Source organism: Salvelinus alpinus, chromosome 36, assembly GCF_045679555.1.
Source record: "Salvelinus alpinus chromosome 36, SLU_Salpinus.1, whole genome shotgun sequence".
NCBI classification, from domain to species: domain Eukaryota; kingdom Metazoa; phylum Chordata; class Actinopteri; order Salmoniformes; family Salmonidae; genus Salvelinus; species Salvelinus alpinus.
Genome location: NC_092121.1, coordinates 4954595 through 4971739, shown reverse-complemented (window position 1 = coordinate 4971739; position 17145 = coordinate 4954595). Strand labels below are relative to the sequence as shown.

Here is a 17145-nt window from a genome sequence, read left to right as displayed (position 1 = left end):
TTATTCAAACCAAATTGAACAGTCTGTATAATATTATAACGGAAAGTAAAGGACCGGATTTAACTTAACAAAGTACTTTAAAGTGTATGGGCACAACCTAAAGCACGAATCAGACAGAAATGTATCACTGTGGGATGCCGTTCCTTCTCTTGATAGGACAAAACTGGTACCTGCTTCGTGCCGACCCGGTAGCAATGAACCTGCCGTTTCTACTTGTAGAATCGTAATGCTCGTCAGTGGCTAACAACTTGACTTTAAGCCAATCAGAGAGCATAAACCCCCACGTGAGGAAGCCAACAGGAGTGACAAAAAAAGGGAAAAATAGGGCATTTTACATCCACGGTTAAATGTCATGAGCCAGTCACACTTCATATGCAATGTAGCTTATGGGATGGTAACTAGCGAAGTGCACTAGTGCAATGCACACAACACAAAACACTTCCTCCAAGCTAGATAACTAGTATATTCACTATAATTAAATCACAATGGATTCGTTTACATGAAGCAGCTGCCGGTGTTAGCTGCCATGATATGTCAGTCTGCTTAGCTAGCTAGCTAGCTATGCTGTGCTAGCTAGAGAATATGTTAACGTTAGCTAGCTAAATATTTGGCTATGGGCTGGCACTGGCAGTAGGGGATTATGATCTTATCATCTTGTTAGGTAGTTATCTAGCTATTGGTGTTCTATAAAATAGCAACATTAGCGCAGCTAGCTATATAGCTAGCCAACATTGGAATCTAGACCATAAAAGAAGCAACACACACGGACATGTATTGCCAAACAACGCTACTGCCACCTTCTGGTTTGGAGTATTTTAACACGGCTGAGTGGCTGACGACTTTAAGGTCTTTGCTGGATGAACACAAAAGTGATTGACTGGCAACACTGTTCAGAGGTGCTAATTACTGTCTGAAGGCAAATGTTTGACAGGCCTACCACAGTGTCTGAGCTATAAGTGTCAACCCGTCTACTAATCCATGAAAAACACATTTTTAAAATGCATCATAAATGCCCACCCAATTTGTTATTATAGTTAACCTGTGCATTTTGTGCTTATCTGCCCCGTCAACTGCCCTTTCTATCCAGCTGTTTGATGCAGAGCCACCCCTGGAGGAATACACTCTCAAGGAGGCTTCTTCTGGGTGACGTGCCCTTGGATGGGTGGGATGGAGTGGAGTGGGACGGTGAGACGAGCCTCCGTCCGTCCACACAGGGGCAACTCAACTCTACCCCGGGGCCTCCCTGCTGTGTTTGTGTGTGTGTGTGTGTGTGAAGGGTGGGATGGGTTGGTTTCCCTTGCATTTCAATTGTAGCTCGGAAAAGCCTGACTCCTACACATGGAGACAAATCCATTTGGCTGCACACTGACCCCAGCCGAGTGGATCGCTCCTTTCCATTGCTCCACGGCCATATAGGCTCTCCCATTCAACACAAAACCCAAAGATATCCTATTTTTTCTGTCCTCTCCCTCTGCCTTTCTTTCTTTTCACCCATGGCTTCTTCCAGGTCAACGGTTCACATTTTTACCAAGATTTATGACACACGTTGCCAATCCCCCTGCATTTTTCCACAGCAGCCATAGTTGGTTGATGTGTGTGTGTTGGGAGGGGGACAGGGTTGGGGTGGATTTAGAGGCTAGTGGTGTCCATGGCAAGTCCAAAGCTGTGAGAAGATCTGAAGGGAGTAGGACTCAACCCCTTTAAAAACAGGACAGATGGTCCAAACCAGAGAGGGGGAAGAAGACACATTAGCAAGGGGTTGGGGGTTTCTTAAAGGGACGGTGCACATTTCCCCCCCAGCTAGCCCCCTCCAAAAGATTCCCTTCCCTCTTTCCAATACATACACACAGAAATGGACACGTCTCTCTCGCCATCTCCACAACCCACACAACCCCCCACTAGATTTTCTTTCCTTCTGAAAGCCCATAAGGAAGTCCTTCCATGCAGCGTCCCTGCCTCTTCTCCCTCCACTATAATCCGCAACTGAAGCCCCGGAAAGAGAGCGAGCAGCTAATCATATGACCCTGTAGAGGAGCGCGCCGTTCATGTATGCGACAGCTCTCTTTCTTTCTTTCTCTTTTTTGTCTCACTTTCTCTCATTCACTCACTCACTCACTCACTCAGATGCTCGTACGCACACTCTTTCTCTCATTCTGCCTGGCTGGCAAAAAGTAATGTATCAGGAATGGAATAGAGCGCAGAACATGTCTTTCTACTCTGGGTGTGTGAGAGGTTGGGGTGTGTGTGCCAGCTGTGAGTGGATGTGTGTGTGTGAGAAAGAGCGAGAGAGAAGGAAAGGGAGGGAGTGAGGGACTGCCTTTTTTGTGTGCTGCAGCGTCAACGGCCTCTAGGCGCTGCACACAGGTGTTCTCGCCAGCTGATTGGTCGCACCCCCTCTCTCCCAACGCCCCCGCCCTCGCCTTGCCTTTGGTAGTAGAACAATCGTAAGAGGAAGAAACAGTGAGTTTGCTGGTTGCTGGCTTGAGACAGGCAATGGGAGCAATACTACTAGGGGCTTGATTGATGCAGATCAAGGACTTTTCATATGTGCCACATATTTCAAGGAAGTTTGTTTGCAACGCGGGAAAGAAAACAAAAAACAATAGGAGCTGTTTTTTTTTACATCTTTCAATGTACATTTCAAAGTAATTTCAAACATTTTCAATTAAACTTTGTGAAACATTATTTGAATAATCATATACTGGGCTTTTCCCTCATAATAAAATCACCCTTGTAACCTCCCCCCCCCCCCCATTTAACCCTCTATATAACAACAAAGAGCACCACCGTACTTTAAAACTGTAAATTTGCAAATATGTTTCTTGCAACCAATAAGAGGACGAACACAACTAATACATTCAGTTCCAATTCTATAAAACCCAGAGGACAACGTCTTTTGTGCACATAAGCGCAACAGTAACAGAAAGCCATACTGGATGGATAGGAGGATAATGGGAGGATAATTACGGAATAGTTAAAAAAATATATATATATTTACAGTAATGAACGCAATCAGGAGTACAGGCGGCATGCTTTCTTTTTCACAAAGCACTCCAGCAACTACCTTGCTTCCCAAATACAGATGTGCCCAAAGCTTTCAATTGTCAATCGCTGCATCCCACTGGGCATAGACAAGTGGCCTGGAGGCCTGCAAACACTGGTCATGATGTCACAATAGGACACCAACCTTTCTTTTTTTTTGTTTCAGGTTCTCTCAGGGTGGTGTTGGGTGATACTAGAGGGGGGTGTGATGTGGGGGAGGTAGTAGGCTATTGTAAAATATTTTTTTTACCAGCACCTGGCTTTTAAGAGGGGGTCTGGAACTTCCCTTTGTTTCAACATCTCTCAGAAGTGTAGGCACATCAAAATAGGCCCACCACGTCATTGCAGACGGCCATGCTCGAGCTAATTTAGCATTCCTCATTAAGCTTAAAGCAGTGAAGCAGGGCCATGGGTTTGTGTGCAAGTGTGAGTGGAAGAGGTGTGGCGCACACAAAAGCTGTACACACCCACACCAAAACACATATATTAAAAGAGTAGTTCACTATTTTACAACCTTGATATTAGATGGTTCCTCACCCTGAAAGTTGTCTATAGGCCAAGAGAAACTGTAATCCAGTGTTCAGATCTCATTATTAAACAGCCACTACAAACTTCAGCTAACACAAGCGACGCTTTTATCCAAAGTGACTAACAGTCATGCTTGTATACATTTTACATATGGGTGGTTCCGGGAATCAACCCCACTATCCTGCTGTTGCAAGCACCATGCTCTACCAACTGAGCTACAAAGGAACACGTTTTTTAAAAGTATTTGCAAATCACCTGAAATCAGTTCAAATCAACTCCATATTTGGTTTGATGTTCCTTAAAGGTGATTTGGCCATTTAGAAAATGCTAACATCCTCCCATCCCTTCCATTGATTGCTAGCTTGTGGTGGCTAAAGTTAGCTGAAGTTTGTAGTGGCTGTTTAATAAAGACAACTGAACCATGGATTACAGTTTCTCCTGGCCCATAGACTACTTTCAGGGTGTGGAAGCATCTAACACCAAGTTGTAAAATATTTAACTACTCCTTTAAATCTGAAAATTCACAAAAAAAATCCATTATGTTCCACAGTTGCTTTTAAGAGTTGTGGCAAACTATGCCAAAAATAGATAACATTTAAAGCTGCAATATGTAACTTTTTGGGTGACCAGACCAAATTCACATAGAAATGTGAGTAACAGATCTTTCATTCTCACTGAAAGCAAGTCTAAGAAGCGGTAGATCTGCTCTATGTGTGCTATTTCTATGCTTCCCGTTCTTAAGTTTAATTTTGGGGTCTTTTCCTTTCAATTTGTACACCAGCTTCAAACAGCTTAAAATACAATATTGTTTGTTATTGAAAATATATTTAATAGCAGTTTAGATGGTACAATGATTCTCTACACTTGCTTGTTTTGTCAAACAAACTGAAATCAGATGAAATATTAGAATTTTAGCCACCAGGAAATGGCGGAGTGATTTCTACATATTGCACCTTTAACTTACTCATCTCAAACAACGTCTCCCATTTTTTCTTAAAACATCAGATACAAACTAGGAGTTGTCACAACAGCTTAATTCTAATAGTAAGTAAGCATTTCACTGTTAATCTACACCTGTTGTTTACGAAGCATGTGACAAATAACATTTGATTTGATTTTGTAGGACATTTCAACATCAATACATTTCTAATTTATAGTGAATGTACTTATGTCAGGAGGGGCAGAGTTATGTCTGAAGATCCTTCCTCTATCACCCCCCCTCTCACCTTTCTCTCGCGCTCTCTCCCTGACACACAACCACAACTCTACATCGTACTCTAGGTCTACGTCACCCACGGGCTTTAGCCCACCTCAATACTTAGGACGCTGCAGAAAAAACACGACTTGTGAAGATATATATTTGTGTTAATCAACAAGGGTGACAACGTAAGCCAATACAAAGAAACAATTATAAATACACAATATAGATTCAATATTGGAGAGTAGTCTAATTTAAGCACCAGTATGCAGAAAACAAACGAGATCAAGATAATATGCTGAAGTGACTTCAAATAGCCTATTTGTCAAAATTAGTGTTTTTATAGTAGGCGAAATGAGATGGAACAATGAGTTGGTGTTGCACTCGAGTCACGTGGTTGCTCTAGAAGAGGACTGAGCCAAACGAGCAGTTTGAACCATCGTCTAATACCTCATATAATGACCACCTTCTTCAAATGATAATGTTTTTCATTAAAGCTCCTATGCCCGGGCTTCTCATCAAAATCAAATGAGGCTTTGCGTAGCATATTCATTGGAAATCTAAAACAACACAACTCGGCATAGGCTACTGTATTAGCGTTTACATAATTCCCAAATAATTGATAGGCCTACAATTTATATGTTCGGGTAACAATGAGGGAACTATAAACATGTATTTGCGTGAATTTAAATTCCTAATGCTTGTTTTAACAGAATTTGGCCACCGCTAGTTGAGTTGTTGCGGCCATTTTGAGTGTCAGCAAGATATTAGGCCTAGTCGAAACATTCATTTTTAGCCTATGTTTAACTTCATGGTAAAGCCTATAGATGCCTAAGATCATCAGAATAGAAAACTTAAACAGTTTTGCTACATTCATAGAGAGGAGTGAGAGCTTTGCAGCAGTGAATGAACGAAAGAAAAAGGACACCCTTTGCCATTCATGATGAGGCTCGCCATTTTTCCCACTCAAGTGACGTTGCATGACTTCTCTCAGTGGGGGTGACCACGTGTTGTGTATAACCAAAACTAGGCCTCTCCAGTAACACTGAAATGTAGGCTATTTCATGGGCGAAAACCTCAACACAACTATATTTATCTAAGCCATTCAAGATTGGTAATTTAGGACATATAGCCTCGTTCAAATTGCCCATAGGCCTATGCATATCCGTGCATTTGTTATTCAGACAAAGGTTATACGATTCCTATATGCATCAATTAGGGTTATAATTGTTTTTCACTTATAGGCATACAATCCACCAATGAATGACACTTGAATGGTAGGTTATAAAACATATTTATATTATTATTGCAATACAGCCATGACTTTTCCTTGTCAGGGCTACCGTCTATTACAGACTTGTATGTAGTCTATACGTTTACCTCAGCCTACATACATACCACTTTTACAGATAGGGCCTAACAAAGGTTTGAATATATTTAGTAAATCAAAATAAATTGCCTTTGATTAAATGTCGTTTAAAAAAAAAAGGCACGCCTACACCTGAATTAAAAACGGTTAGCCAAACCTCACAACTGTTACAGCCTAATCTCAAACCCCCTCTTTCCTAGACTAATAATTTAAAATAACCTAAGTGTGTTCAAAGGTTAATGGTAATGAATATTTTTTTAACTAAGCTAAACTTTCGTAATTTTTGTAACTGGGTCAACTGTAATGTAGGGAGGGCTCAATGCCCTCATTTTGTTATAGCGTCTAAATAGATAGGATAAATAACCTAGGCTACTGAAATAATTTTTGACCGAACGGTCCATTGAATTAGTGTGAGTATTGCATTACATTTCAGCACAATATGTGTTTACTGCCATACACACATACACATGTATGTTTAATGACAAAATACGAATTAGACCAGAGCAATAATAGGCATAGCCTATGCATGTACATATAACCATGTATTTTCTACAGGCCTACTTCATGATTAATGACCAGAAACAGTATTTTTCACATTTCTAACCTAGAGACCAAATTTATTGGTGATTCGACATAATACAACATCGCCCAGACAACACCAAAACAACGTTCGTGTGCAATAAAAGCAAAAACGTAATTTAAAGGCTTCGCTCTTCATAATGAATAATCGCTGTGCAACAAATTACTGAAGTTTCAGTAGTTGCCGTGACGTGAATTAAACACATTTCAATCCCACATATTGACATAGCAAATCGATTGTCTCTAGGCTGTGCATGAAAATATAGTACCAACATACACAATGTAATCACGTAACTAATGCCACTAAACTTCAGAACATGACACTTAAAATGTGAAAAGTAGCTATGGCCTACACATTTTTTTAAATAAATAAATAATTCTGCACACAGGAAGGCCTAGGCCTATGACAAGGCCTTCGGGAGGTAAAATTAACATGAGGTATTTAAGTGATGACGTTGCAACCAATATTATATTCTCTGTGACAAATAAGTGTCCCAATAGTTAATGGGCATTCATCATTTTCGTTTTAAGAGTAGCCATTAGTGCATACGTAGACAAGACTCGTGACACCACATACTCCACACATGAGTAGGACCACGCCGTTCACAGCAATATAATGAAAGAGTAGCCTAAATACAAAAAACTCCATTCAAATATTGGATTTGCGAGTCGTACTACTACATCCACACACCAGGCATATAACTCGACATCTAATGCGTGCATTAACTTAAATAGCAACATGTCCCTTCTGCAGCAGAATCCATACATTACCAGATGCAACAATTGAAGTGTTATTGGGGGAGGGTGCTAAATACCTTTGCTTCTTAGGGACAGAGTGTTCGACCTCAATATGTTTCCCATGGAGCTCCACTTTACCTGTAAAATAAATGTTTATGTTGAAAGAAAAACGAGGCCATGTCCTCCATTCAGAGTGTAGAAAACGTATTGTATTTATTTGCCATATGGAAATAATATTTACCACGTGACTGAGTTGTGTGTTTCTTAAGTGTGTCTCACGTTGTCTAATGGTGCACGAATAAATGTTCGAGATTTGTAGTTAGGGTCTAATAACGCAATAGGCCTGTCATTCAAAGATGATGGGCAAGAAGTTACCCTCTTGGCTCAACTGGAAAGCCATTCAACAATTGCGTTGTGTATTAACTCATCAACTCCTATATCACGTACACACATTGTTGATCTTTCACAACTCATTCACATACAGTAAAACAGAACACGTATAACTTAATAGGCCGTTCGAAAAGGACATTGTCAAACATTTATTAAAAGGTGAAGATACACATTTGCGTGCCCTAGAGTTCTTAGTGATCAATTTCAGGCTTAACACACGAGCAGCATGGCGTCCTTCGTGCTATATAGAACACACGTCACATGCTACATATGTAGGAAATCATGAAGATGCATTTAAGGAAATCAAGCCCGTTCGTGACTTGTGAGAAGAATGGGAGAGTAATTTGGCAATGCAATGGTCAAGGCAATCAAAGCCATTCATCTATGAAAGAATAGTTTCGATGTATGCTTTTAAACTACACCTACAATCGCTATAGTGGCCTATTCGCCAAAGGGGGAGGTGGAAGATTTAATTCTATAGCTCTACCGAGTACACAGAACCTAGTCATACAAGGCACCAGAGAGCAAGGCTTCGGTAAGTACAATAAAAGCGTGTGGCCATAGGGCCGAAATATAGGTATCTGGCTATCATATCCAGGACTAAACATGCGTTTATGTAAATGGTCCTAAAATAGAATACGATTCGAGAAATCTGGATATCTTGATGTTCACATTCAAATAGGTAGGCCTATGTGATGGGCCCCCTCTCCCTGTAAAAGTTGAGTATCTTGTTGTTCGGATAAGCACGTCATAAACCTTTCGTCGATTATTATAGGCCCATGGAATATATTTTCTTCGAAGTGTCTCTTAATTCTATCATATCTTCTACTGTCATATCTTTAACATTGGGACGCTTGAGGGGAGTGGGCAAGCCCTTATATATTTGAGCCTTGGTGGTTTCCCTATTGAATTAAATTACATAAAGGTAAGACGCTATTGAAGTGCTCATTTACGTTCAATTACTTACCAGAAAATGCTTCAATGGCTTTCATAGCCCATTGGTCGTCCGGACAATCAACAAACGCGTAGCCAGTTTTCATAAGAAACTGCCCAGAGTATGGAATCTTGTTGTCGTCAAAGGTTTTAACCAAGTCCTCCGCAGTCACGTTTTCATTGAGATTTCCAATGTATAGCTTGTTCATGTTGAAAAATAGAGGTCCTCCAATTTAAATGAAAAAATCTGAGCAACAAAACTTTTTTTTCTTTGAGAACGCAACAAGATAGAACTACCCAGGATGATCACAGGTTGAAAACACTTGCAAATGTCCACAAGCAGTAAAAGAAAACGAAATACATTTATTTTCAAAGTAAAACTAAAAGAAAAAGGAAAAAAAGTTGAAAGTAATGGTAGTGTTGTAGTCTGATTAAGTCCAATACTGAAGTGGAGAAACCTTGACTGCAGCAACCCAAGCGAATGAATCGCACAATGTAGAATGGATCAATTTGAATTAATTTGATGGTGGTTATGGTGGAATAGTGGTAGAAGTATGGCGGGATCGGGAGAAATGTTTTCCTCTCTCTGCCCCTCAACCTCGAGTTGTACTCTGCACTGTCACAGATCCTTCTGCCTGGCGATGGCACCGCCTCTAAACCGACTCGAATTCACTATTTTTTTGTTTGCAGCGAGGAAACCACGTGGTATTCGAGTAGCTAGAGAAAGGGCCAGCCTCCTGGCCGCGTAGCTTCCCAGATGAGTGTACGCAGCGAGCCTTCGTGCTATGCCACCGTGCTGTGTGCGTATAGGCTTTATGCATACGTAGCCCACACATGCGCGAGTGTGCTGGGCTTGTGTGCGGAATATCAGTCACCGGGAGGGGAGACTTCCTTCAAGATGCGGATGTGTGTTTTGTCCTTTACAAATATATAAATAATTCGCAGGTTTTTGGATAGGAACACAATGTATGACTATGGTGGCGGACGTGTGCGAGTTGTGGTCTCCGTAGTTTAATATCAGCTCTTAGCTCATATACCATTTGGTCATGACATTCTCTCTTCAGCCCAGCTCTAGAAGTCATCCCGCCTCTCCAATGAATATGCATTGTGGTAAAGAATTTGGTCGCCAGGAGGATGTTACATAAATGTAAAATCATGAGCTTCAACACATTTTCGAAAAGGCTCTAACAAAAGGTTGTGACATAGGCAAGGAGGCCAACAGCTGTCAAGCAAGATACATTGTAACAAACTGCCGCGTGGGAGGAAATTGTTACATTGTATCATTGTTTGGGTTCATTGTAGCACTCGTAACATTGTTGCATTCGTCTGAAACTAGAAGGCCTCGCTGGAGCAACGAGTCCTTGGTTTGAGGTTATTCTTTGGCCATTTAGACAGCCTTACAAGTTTCTCATCGATTTGTATCAATATTCAAGGAGTGGATGACAATAGTCATGGTATGCAAATACGCCCAAGCCGCTTGGGTTAACACAACTCGGCAAAATAGGCAATCAAAGCCAAAGAAGATCTTGGTTTCTTCTGTTTTCATCATAGGGCTTTGGAGAAACTGACAGCTCGCAAAATGGAGGATCCAGTGGTGCAGGCCCAAAAAGCGCAAAGAGCAGCTTTTCATTGGAAGGGGAAATGGTAGAGCTTCTGTTGCAGTCAGTGTGCGTAATGTGCCCCATCGAACGTCGTGTACTTCATCATGGACAGTCACGAACTTAGGTTATAGTGAGTTACGTGTGTTTAATATAATCATGCAATTATCTCTACAGACAGAACACTTACTTTGAATAAATCATACGATAATGAAGCTGCATTGAGCCATTAGGTTGACTAGTGAGACTGCAGCCTATACTGTATTCAACGTGGCATATAGGCATACTGTATCGCTTAGTTGTAAAATGGCTCGCCTACAGACGTTGGAGGGTTAAAAACTCAAAATCTTCCAACAATTTTATTATCTGTAACACATGGCAACGACTCACGTTATAACACATGTGTTATAGAACTGACAATAATATCACAATAATCACAACAATTAATGCTATACGAAACATGCAAGTCGTGGGCTTGAGAACCAACAGCATAATTATTTTTATGCTAATTCAATTTTTAATTTTTTATTAATCACACATTATGACAAAACCTAAGTTTCACTTACATACTCTAGAACCTATTAGATATTAATTACATCATCTATAGCCTATACCTCTTCAGCTTCACACAGTAACTGCAGATAGAACAATGGCCGAATTGTACTGAAAGGAAACTGACCAGATTCTGTTTCAAATTAGCCACGAGTAAGCCTATAGAATAGGTACTGCATAGTTATTATACCAAGAACTTGAAATTCAATGTAACCACATGATATATGTTAACTTTTTACCTTTTAAAAAACGTTTTACAAACACACATATGCACATAATAAAAGTCAGTTATAAGATAAAACACCGTAAAGGGCAATATGGCCAAAACATACCATAACATTAGAGAAAAAACAGCCAGAACATTAGAGAACAAACATAGGCAAACACTTACAATAATACATAAAACAATAGAATAATGAACACTTTGGGATAATTGAGTTGATAATGAGGACTTGGACTTCACACCAGATTATAAAGATTCACAAAGACCAATGTAAGGAGGAACTGCCTTATCCTTTGGCCCGCCCTATATAATGTTTTAGCAACAGTGTAATAGTATGTGTATGTGTATGTTGAAAGCTATGACCAATGGCACCAGTCACTCAAAAAAACGAATGGTAGATGTCACTCAATATTGAGTCAACCCACAAATAACAAGTGCGTGTTTTGTGTTGTATCATTGATGTAATTTGTTGGGTGCAGAAAGTATTACATTCTAGAACAAACTGTCTAGTCAAAGCTTAATTGGTTCCTATACTATCGTACTTTTAAATTTTTATTTAACCTTTATTTAACTAGGCAAGTCAGTTAACAACAAATTCTTAATTACAATGACGGCCTACCCCGGCCAAACCCGGACGACGCAGGGCCAATTGTGCGCCGCTCTATGGGACTCCCAATCACGGCCGGATGTGATGCAGCCTGGATACGAACCAGGTACTATAATGCGCCTTAATGCACTGAGATGCAGAGTCTTAGACCGTTGCCCACTGTAAACAGGCTATTCAGTCTGGTACAGTGTGGAAGTATTAGTCACTAGGGAATTGAAGTTGTAACCCGGGAGGTTGCTAGGTCAAATTACAAGATACTTAACATAAATTGCAGAAAATACTCTGAGGACAACAAAATGAACAACTCTAAATACTTGTAATGGTCGAAATGGAAAGGTTACAAAGTCATGTTTTTTTGCTTATGTCTTAGAGTGTGTTTTGTATCAATATGTTGCACTCACTAAAACGATCAATGCAGTTATTATGGAGAACCACACACAACTGTGTTTGATAGGGAACTGGTATATACAGATGCAGGATCTTAATTTGATCACTCTATTGCAGGAGGTTTAAAAAGGCTTTTGAAGTTTGTAATTTCCACTGAAATTTCAGACTTGATTTTCCATTAAGAAAAATGTATTAACCTCCATAAAAATGTCCATTATTTATAATCCACATAATAATTCACATTTCCTGTTGCTGCGGTATAATTCTTCTGCTGTACCAAACTGGCTCAAATTAAGATCCTACATCTGTATGGGATCACTGGTATGTAAAACACACACTGGTAATGGCATACATTGAACCTAGCTTAAAGGTTTTGATAACTTAATGAAACAAATGAGGTTCTGATAACTTCATCATCAAATCAAATTTTATTTGTCACATGTGCCAAATACAACAGGTGTAGACTTTACAGTGAAATGCTTACTTATGAGCGCTTTCCCAACAACGCAGAGTTAAAAAGTAAGTAAAAAGCTAATAATAAAATAACAATAACGAGGCTATATACAAGGAATACCAGTACCGAGTCAATGTGCAGGGGTAGGAGGTAGTTGAGGTAATATGTAGGGTAATGTGGGAAAACTATCCCCTTGGGGTAGATACATAATCCACTTGTTTAGAGATACAAATTGTAATCAGCTTTTAACAAACCAGTCAAATTTAAGGTAAGTGTGTTGAGGCTAACTGGCCCACTCTCCAATAGGGTAACTTGTCCCCCGGCAATCCAATGCAAGTCAATGGTACCTAAATTTGCATTTTCTAAATCATGGAAATGATGTGATGCAAAAATTAAAAGAGGGATCTTATATCAAACCTCATCACAGTGAGGATATTAATAGTGAGATGTGCAATGCCATTATGTTCCAATGTTTTGATTTTAGACTTGACCTTTTACGAGTTAATTACAACAACAAAAAATCAAAATAAAATGTCTAAAATAGATTTTACACACTGATCTTCAGGGGAGCCAGTACCTCGGGACTTTGGAAAACATTTAATTAAATAAGAAAAATATTGTATACTGTAGCCACTTATTTCCCTTCATAGCTTGTTTGCCTTAGCATGACCATCCTTCACATACCTAATATTTACCAAACATTGCTTTTTTTCGAATACCAAGCCAGTCAAGATCCTCTGGATTAAGTAGCCAGCATATTGAAAATCAAGATCATTTTATTGTCCATTGTCCACAAATGTTCAACAACAAAAATGTGTGTTCTACTTTATCCCAACCCCTTTTCGAAATACACCAATAGCTTACACACACAGAGGGTGGCGAAGTTAAAGCAGAGGGTCGGCCATAGTAGTTACGGGGGTAAGTGCCTTGCTCAAGTGCACAACGGCAGGAGACGGCATCTAGGATACAGGAGTACCAGTGCTTTTGATGTACAGAATCCCCTATTTGTGCTTTTCAACCATCCCTCTGCTGCTATATGAGTGAGGGGGACACTGACGGTAACTTTGTAATAGAGGTAACAACAGACAATGCTGTTCAATCAGTGCTACGCACTGTCAATTACTAACTCTGACACCCCAATGAAAGGTTTTTCCACATACAAAAAACAGTTATGTAAGTTGATGTCTGATGCCACATCATAAGGGCGTGCATTGTTGTGTGTTCCAAAGCCTCATTCTTCTTCATTGCTAGCTCACTGGTCTACCAGCAACATGAATGTCTGCGTAACAACAGCAGGTAGACTAGCAGTTAGAGGGTTGGGCCAGCAACCGAATAGTAGCTGGTTTGAATATCTGAGCCGACAAGGTGAAAAAATCTGTAGATGTTCCCTTGAGCAAGGACCTTAACCCTAATTTGTTCCAGGGGTACTGTGTACTGTGTACTACTATGTCTGATCCTGTAAAAACAACACATTTCACTACATTTATGTGTCAATTCAACATATATATTTTGTATATATACAGTACTAGTCAAAAGTTCAAAAGATTGGACACACCTACTCATTCAAGGGTTTTTCTTTATTTGTACTATTTTCTACATTGTAGAATTATAGTGAAGACATAACACTATGAAATAAAACATATGGAGTCATGTAGTAACCAAAAAAATAATTAAACAAATCAAAATATATTTTATATTTGAGATTCTTCAAATAGCCACCCTTTGCCTTGATGACAGCTTTGCACATTCTTGGAATTCTCTCAACCAGCTTCATGATGTAGTCACCTGGAATGCATTTCAATTAACAGGTGTGCCTTGTTAAAAGTTATTTTGTGGAATTTATTTCCTTCTTAATGCATTTTAGCCAAACAGTTGTGTTGTGACAAGGTAGGGGTGGTATACAGAAGATAGCCCTATTTGGTAAAAGACCAAGTCCATATTATGTCAAGAACAGCTCAAATAAGCAAAGAGAAATGACAGTCCATCATGACTTTAAGACACACAAAATTTCAAGAACGTTGAAAGTTTCTTCAAGTGCAGTCGCAAAAACCATCAAGCGCTATGATGAAACTGGCTCTCATGAGGACCGCCGCAGGAAAGGAAGACTCAGCATTAATTCTCAAAATAAATGTTTCACAGAGTTCAAGTAACAGACACATCTAAACATCAACTCTTCAAAGGAGACAGCGTGAATCAGGCCTTCATGGTTTAATTGCTGCAAAGAAACCACTACTAAACATGACACCAATAATAAGAAGAGACTTGCTTGGGCCAAGAAACACAAGCAATGGACATTAGACTGGTAGAAATCTGTACTTTGGTCTGATGAGTCCAAATTAGCGATTTTTGGTTCCAACCGGCGTGTCTTTGTGAGACTCAGAGTAGGTGAACGGATGATCTCTGCATGTGTGGTTCTCACCGTGAAGCATGGAGGAGGAGGTGTGATGGTGTGGGGGTGCTTTGCTGGTGAAACTGTCTGTGATTTATTTCGAATTCAAGGCATACTTAACCAGCATGGCTAGCAAAGCATTCTACAGCAATGCGCCATCCCACCTGGTTTGCACTTAGTGGGACTATCATTTGTTTTTCAACAAGACAATGACCCAAAACACACCTCCAGGCTGTGTAAGGGTTATTTGACCAAGAGGGAGCGGGATGGTGCCGCATCAGATGACTTGGCCTCCACAATCACCCGACCTCAACCCAATTGGGATGGCTTGGACCACAGAGTGAAGGAAAAGCAGCCAACAAGTGCTCAGCATATGTGGGAACTCCTTCAAGACTGTTGAAAAAGCATTGCTCATGAAGCTGGTTGAGAGAATGCTAAGAGTGTGCAAAGCTGTCATCAAGGCAAAGGGTGGCTACTTTGAATAACTTTTTGGGTTACTACATGATTCCATGTGTGTTATTTCATAGTTTTAACATCTTCACTATTTTTCGACAATGTAGAAAATAGTACAAATAAAGAAAAACCCTTGAATGAGTAGGTGTGTCCATACTTTTGACTGGTACTGTATATATGGAGTTTGAAGGGTGGCGTGTGGGTTGCTGTTTACATTATGGGTTAAAAGCTACACATATGGGAGAGTTATGGACGTACTGTGCAAAACAAAAGACAAGAAAACACCCACTTCCTACTTTGACTTTCACCAAATCAGCTCACCTCCCCTTCTTCACTGGTAGTGGTGGTTGTGTGTGTGTATGTTTTTGGGGGGGGTGCAAAGAAGGAGGTCAAGAGGTTAGGATAAGCAGGGGTTATATTGGGCGGGAATGCAGAAGGAGAAGAATAGGGTCTCACCACCTTTTGCCTGATGGAACACCAGACTGCTTTTTTAAAAATAGAGCCATTAGTTAGGTTGGGTGCTATACCCTCAAAATACCATAGAATGATTAGATGTACCATCCTCAAAAAATCATGGTGGAATACCCTCAGAATATCATGGAAGTCCCTGTGAATTTGCAACACAAACTTAATATTGTTGAATTAAAAAAGGGCGAGACTCCCATTTCCAAGTTACAGTGCCTAACACACAACATATTTGTAGGGATAACTTTGCGGATGGAAAGAACACCTTGAGCAACATTGATGGAGCAATGGAGATGAAAGAAAGTTCAACTGTATAGATCTATCATGGCAACCAGTTTCTAACCTGAACTAACTTTATCCTTGTCACTCCACCTGTCTTGAAAAGTGATGTACTCTCAACCCCTTTCTATGGACACTGCTGATTTCTCTGTATTCTCCATTTTTACACCTGAGTGATACAGACATCTAAGTAGGGAGCTCAAACCGAAGCTGCATGAAATATACTCAGTGGGTACAGCAACAAGGAAGGCTGTATGGAGTTCAGCAATTGTACAAGGTATAATTGATATAACACTGATATAATGGCGGCAATGGTACACGAGTAATAATGTTTCTATTCAATGATTAAATGATGTTGGTGATATTCTATTTACCAAGATGTTCTCTCTTTTTCTTGATACATTCAACAAAAATGTAGCTTCATAAGCTACAGAATAAACCTTTGGGCTCACATAACATAACCTCAGTGGTGTAAAGTATTTAAGTAAAAAGTACTTTAAAGTACTACTTGGGATATCTGTACTTTACTTTATTATTTATGTTTTTTTTTTACAACTTTTAACTCCACTACATTCCTAAAGAAAATATGTACTTTCTACTCCCATACATATTCCCTGACACCCAAACGAATGTAACAAATGTCTGAGCATTCGTTACATTTCGAATGCTCAGACAAAACCGCAATATGGTCCAATTCATGCACCTATCGATATAACATGTCATCCCTACTGCCTCTGATCTGGCGGACTCACTGGACACAAATACTGGCGTTTGTACAGGATGTCTGAGTGTTGGAGTGTGCCCCTGGCTGTCCGTAAATACAAAAACAAGAAAAGTGTGCCATCTGGTATGCTTATTATAAGAAATTTGACATACAGCATTTACTTTTACTTTTTTACGCAAAAATGACTATTGAGTACTTTTTCCACCACTGTACTTAAGTACATTTAAAACCAGATCG

General features: G+C 39.9%; 1 protein-coding gene across 3 annotated transcripts in view; it reads right to left on the bottom strand.

Moving 5' to 3' along the window:
- LOC139565054 (insulin-like growth factor 2 mRNA-binding protein 1) overlaps positions 1 to 9554 on the bottom strand; it is a 60214-nt gene extending 50660 nt beyond the window's left edge. For all 3 annotated transcript variants that reach the window (XM_071385077.1, XM_071385078.1, XM_071385079.1), the window contains exons 1-2: positions 8812 to 9554; positions 7532 to 7592 (exon numbers count right to left, since the gene is read on the bottom strand). In XM_071385077.1, coding sequence (XP_071241178.1) covers positions 7532 to 7592; positions 8812 to 8986 — 236 coding nt within the window. In that variant the 5' untranslated portion in view covers positions 8987 to 9554. The remainder of the gene's footprint in view (positions 1 to 7531; positions 7593 to 8811) is intronic.
- Positions 9555 to 17145: the final 7591 nt, after the last annotated feature.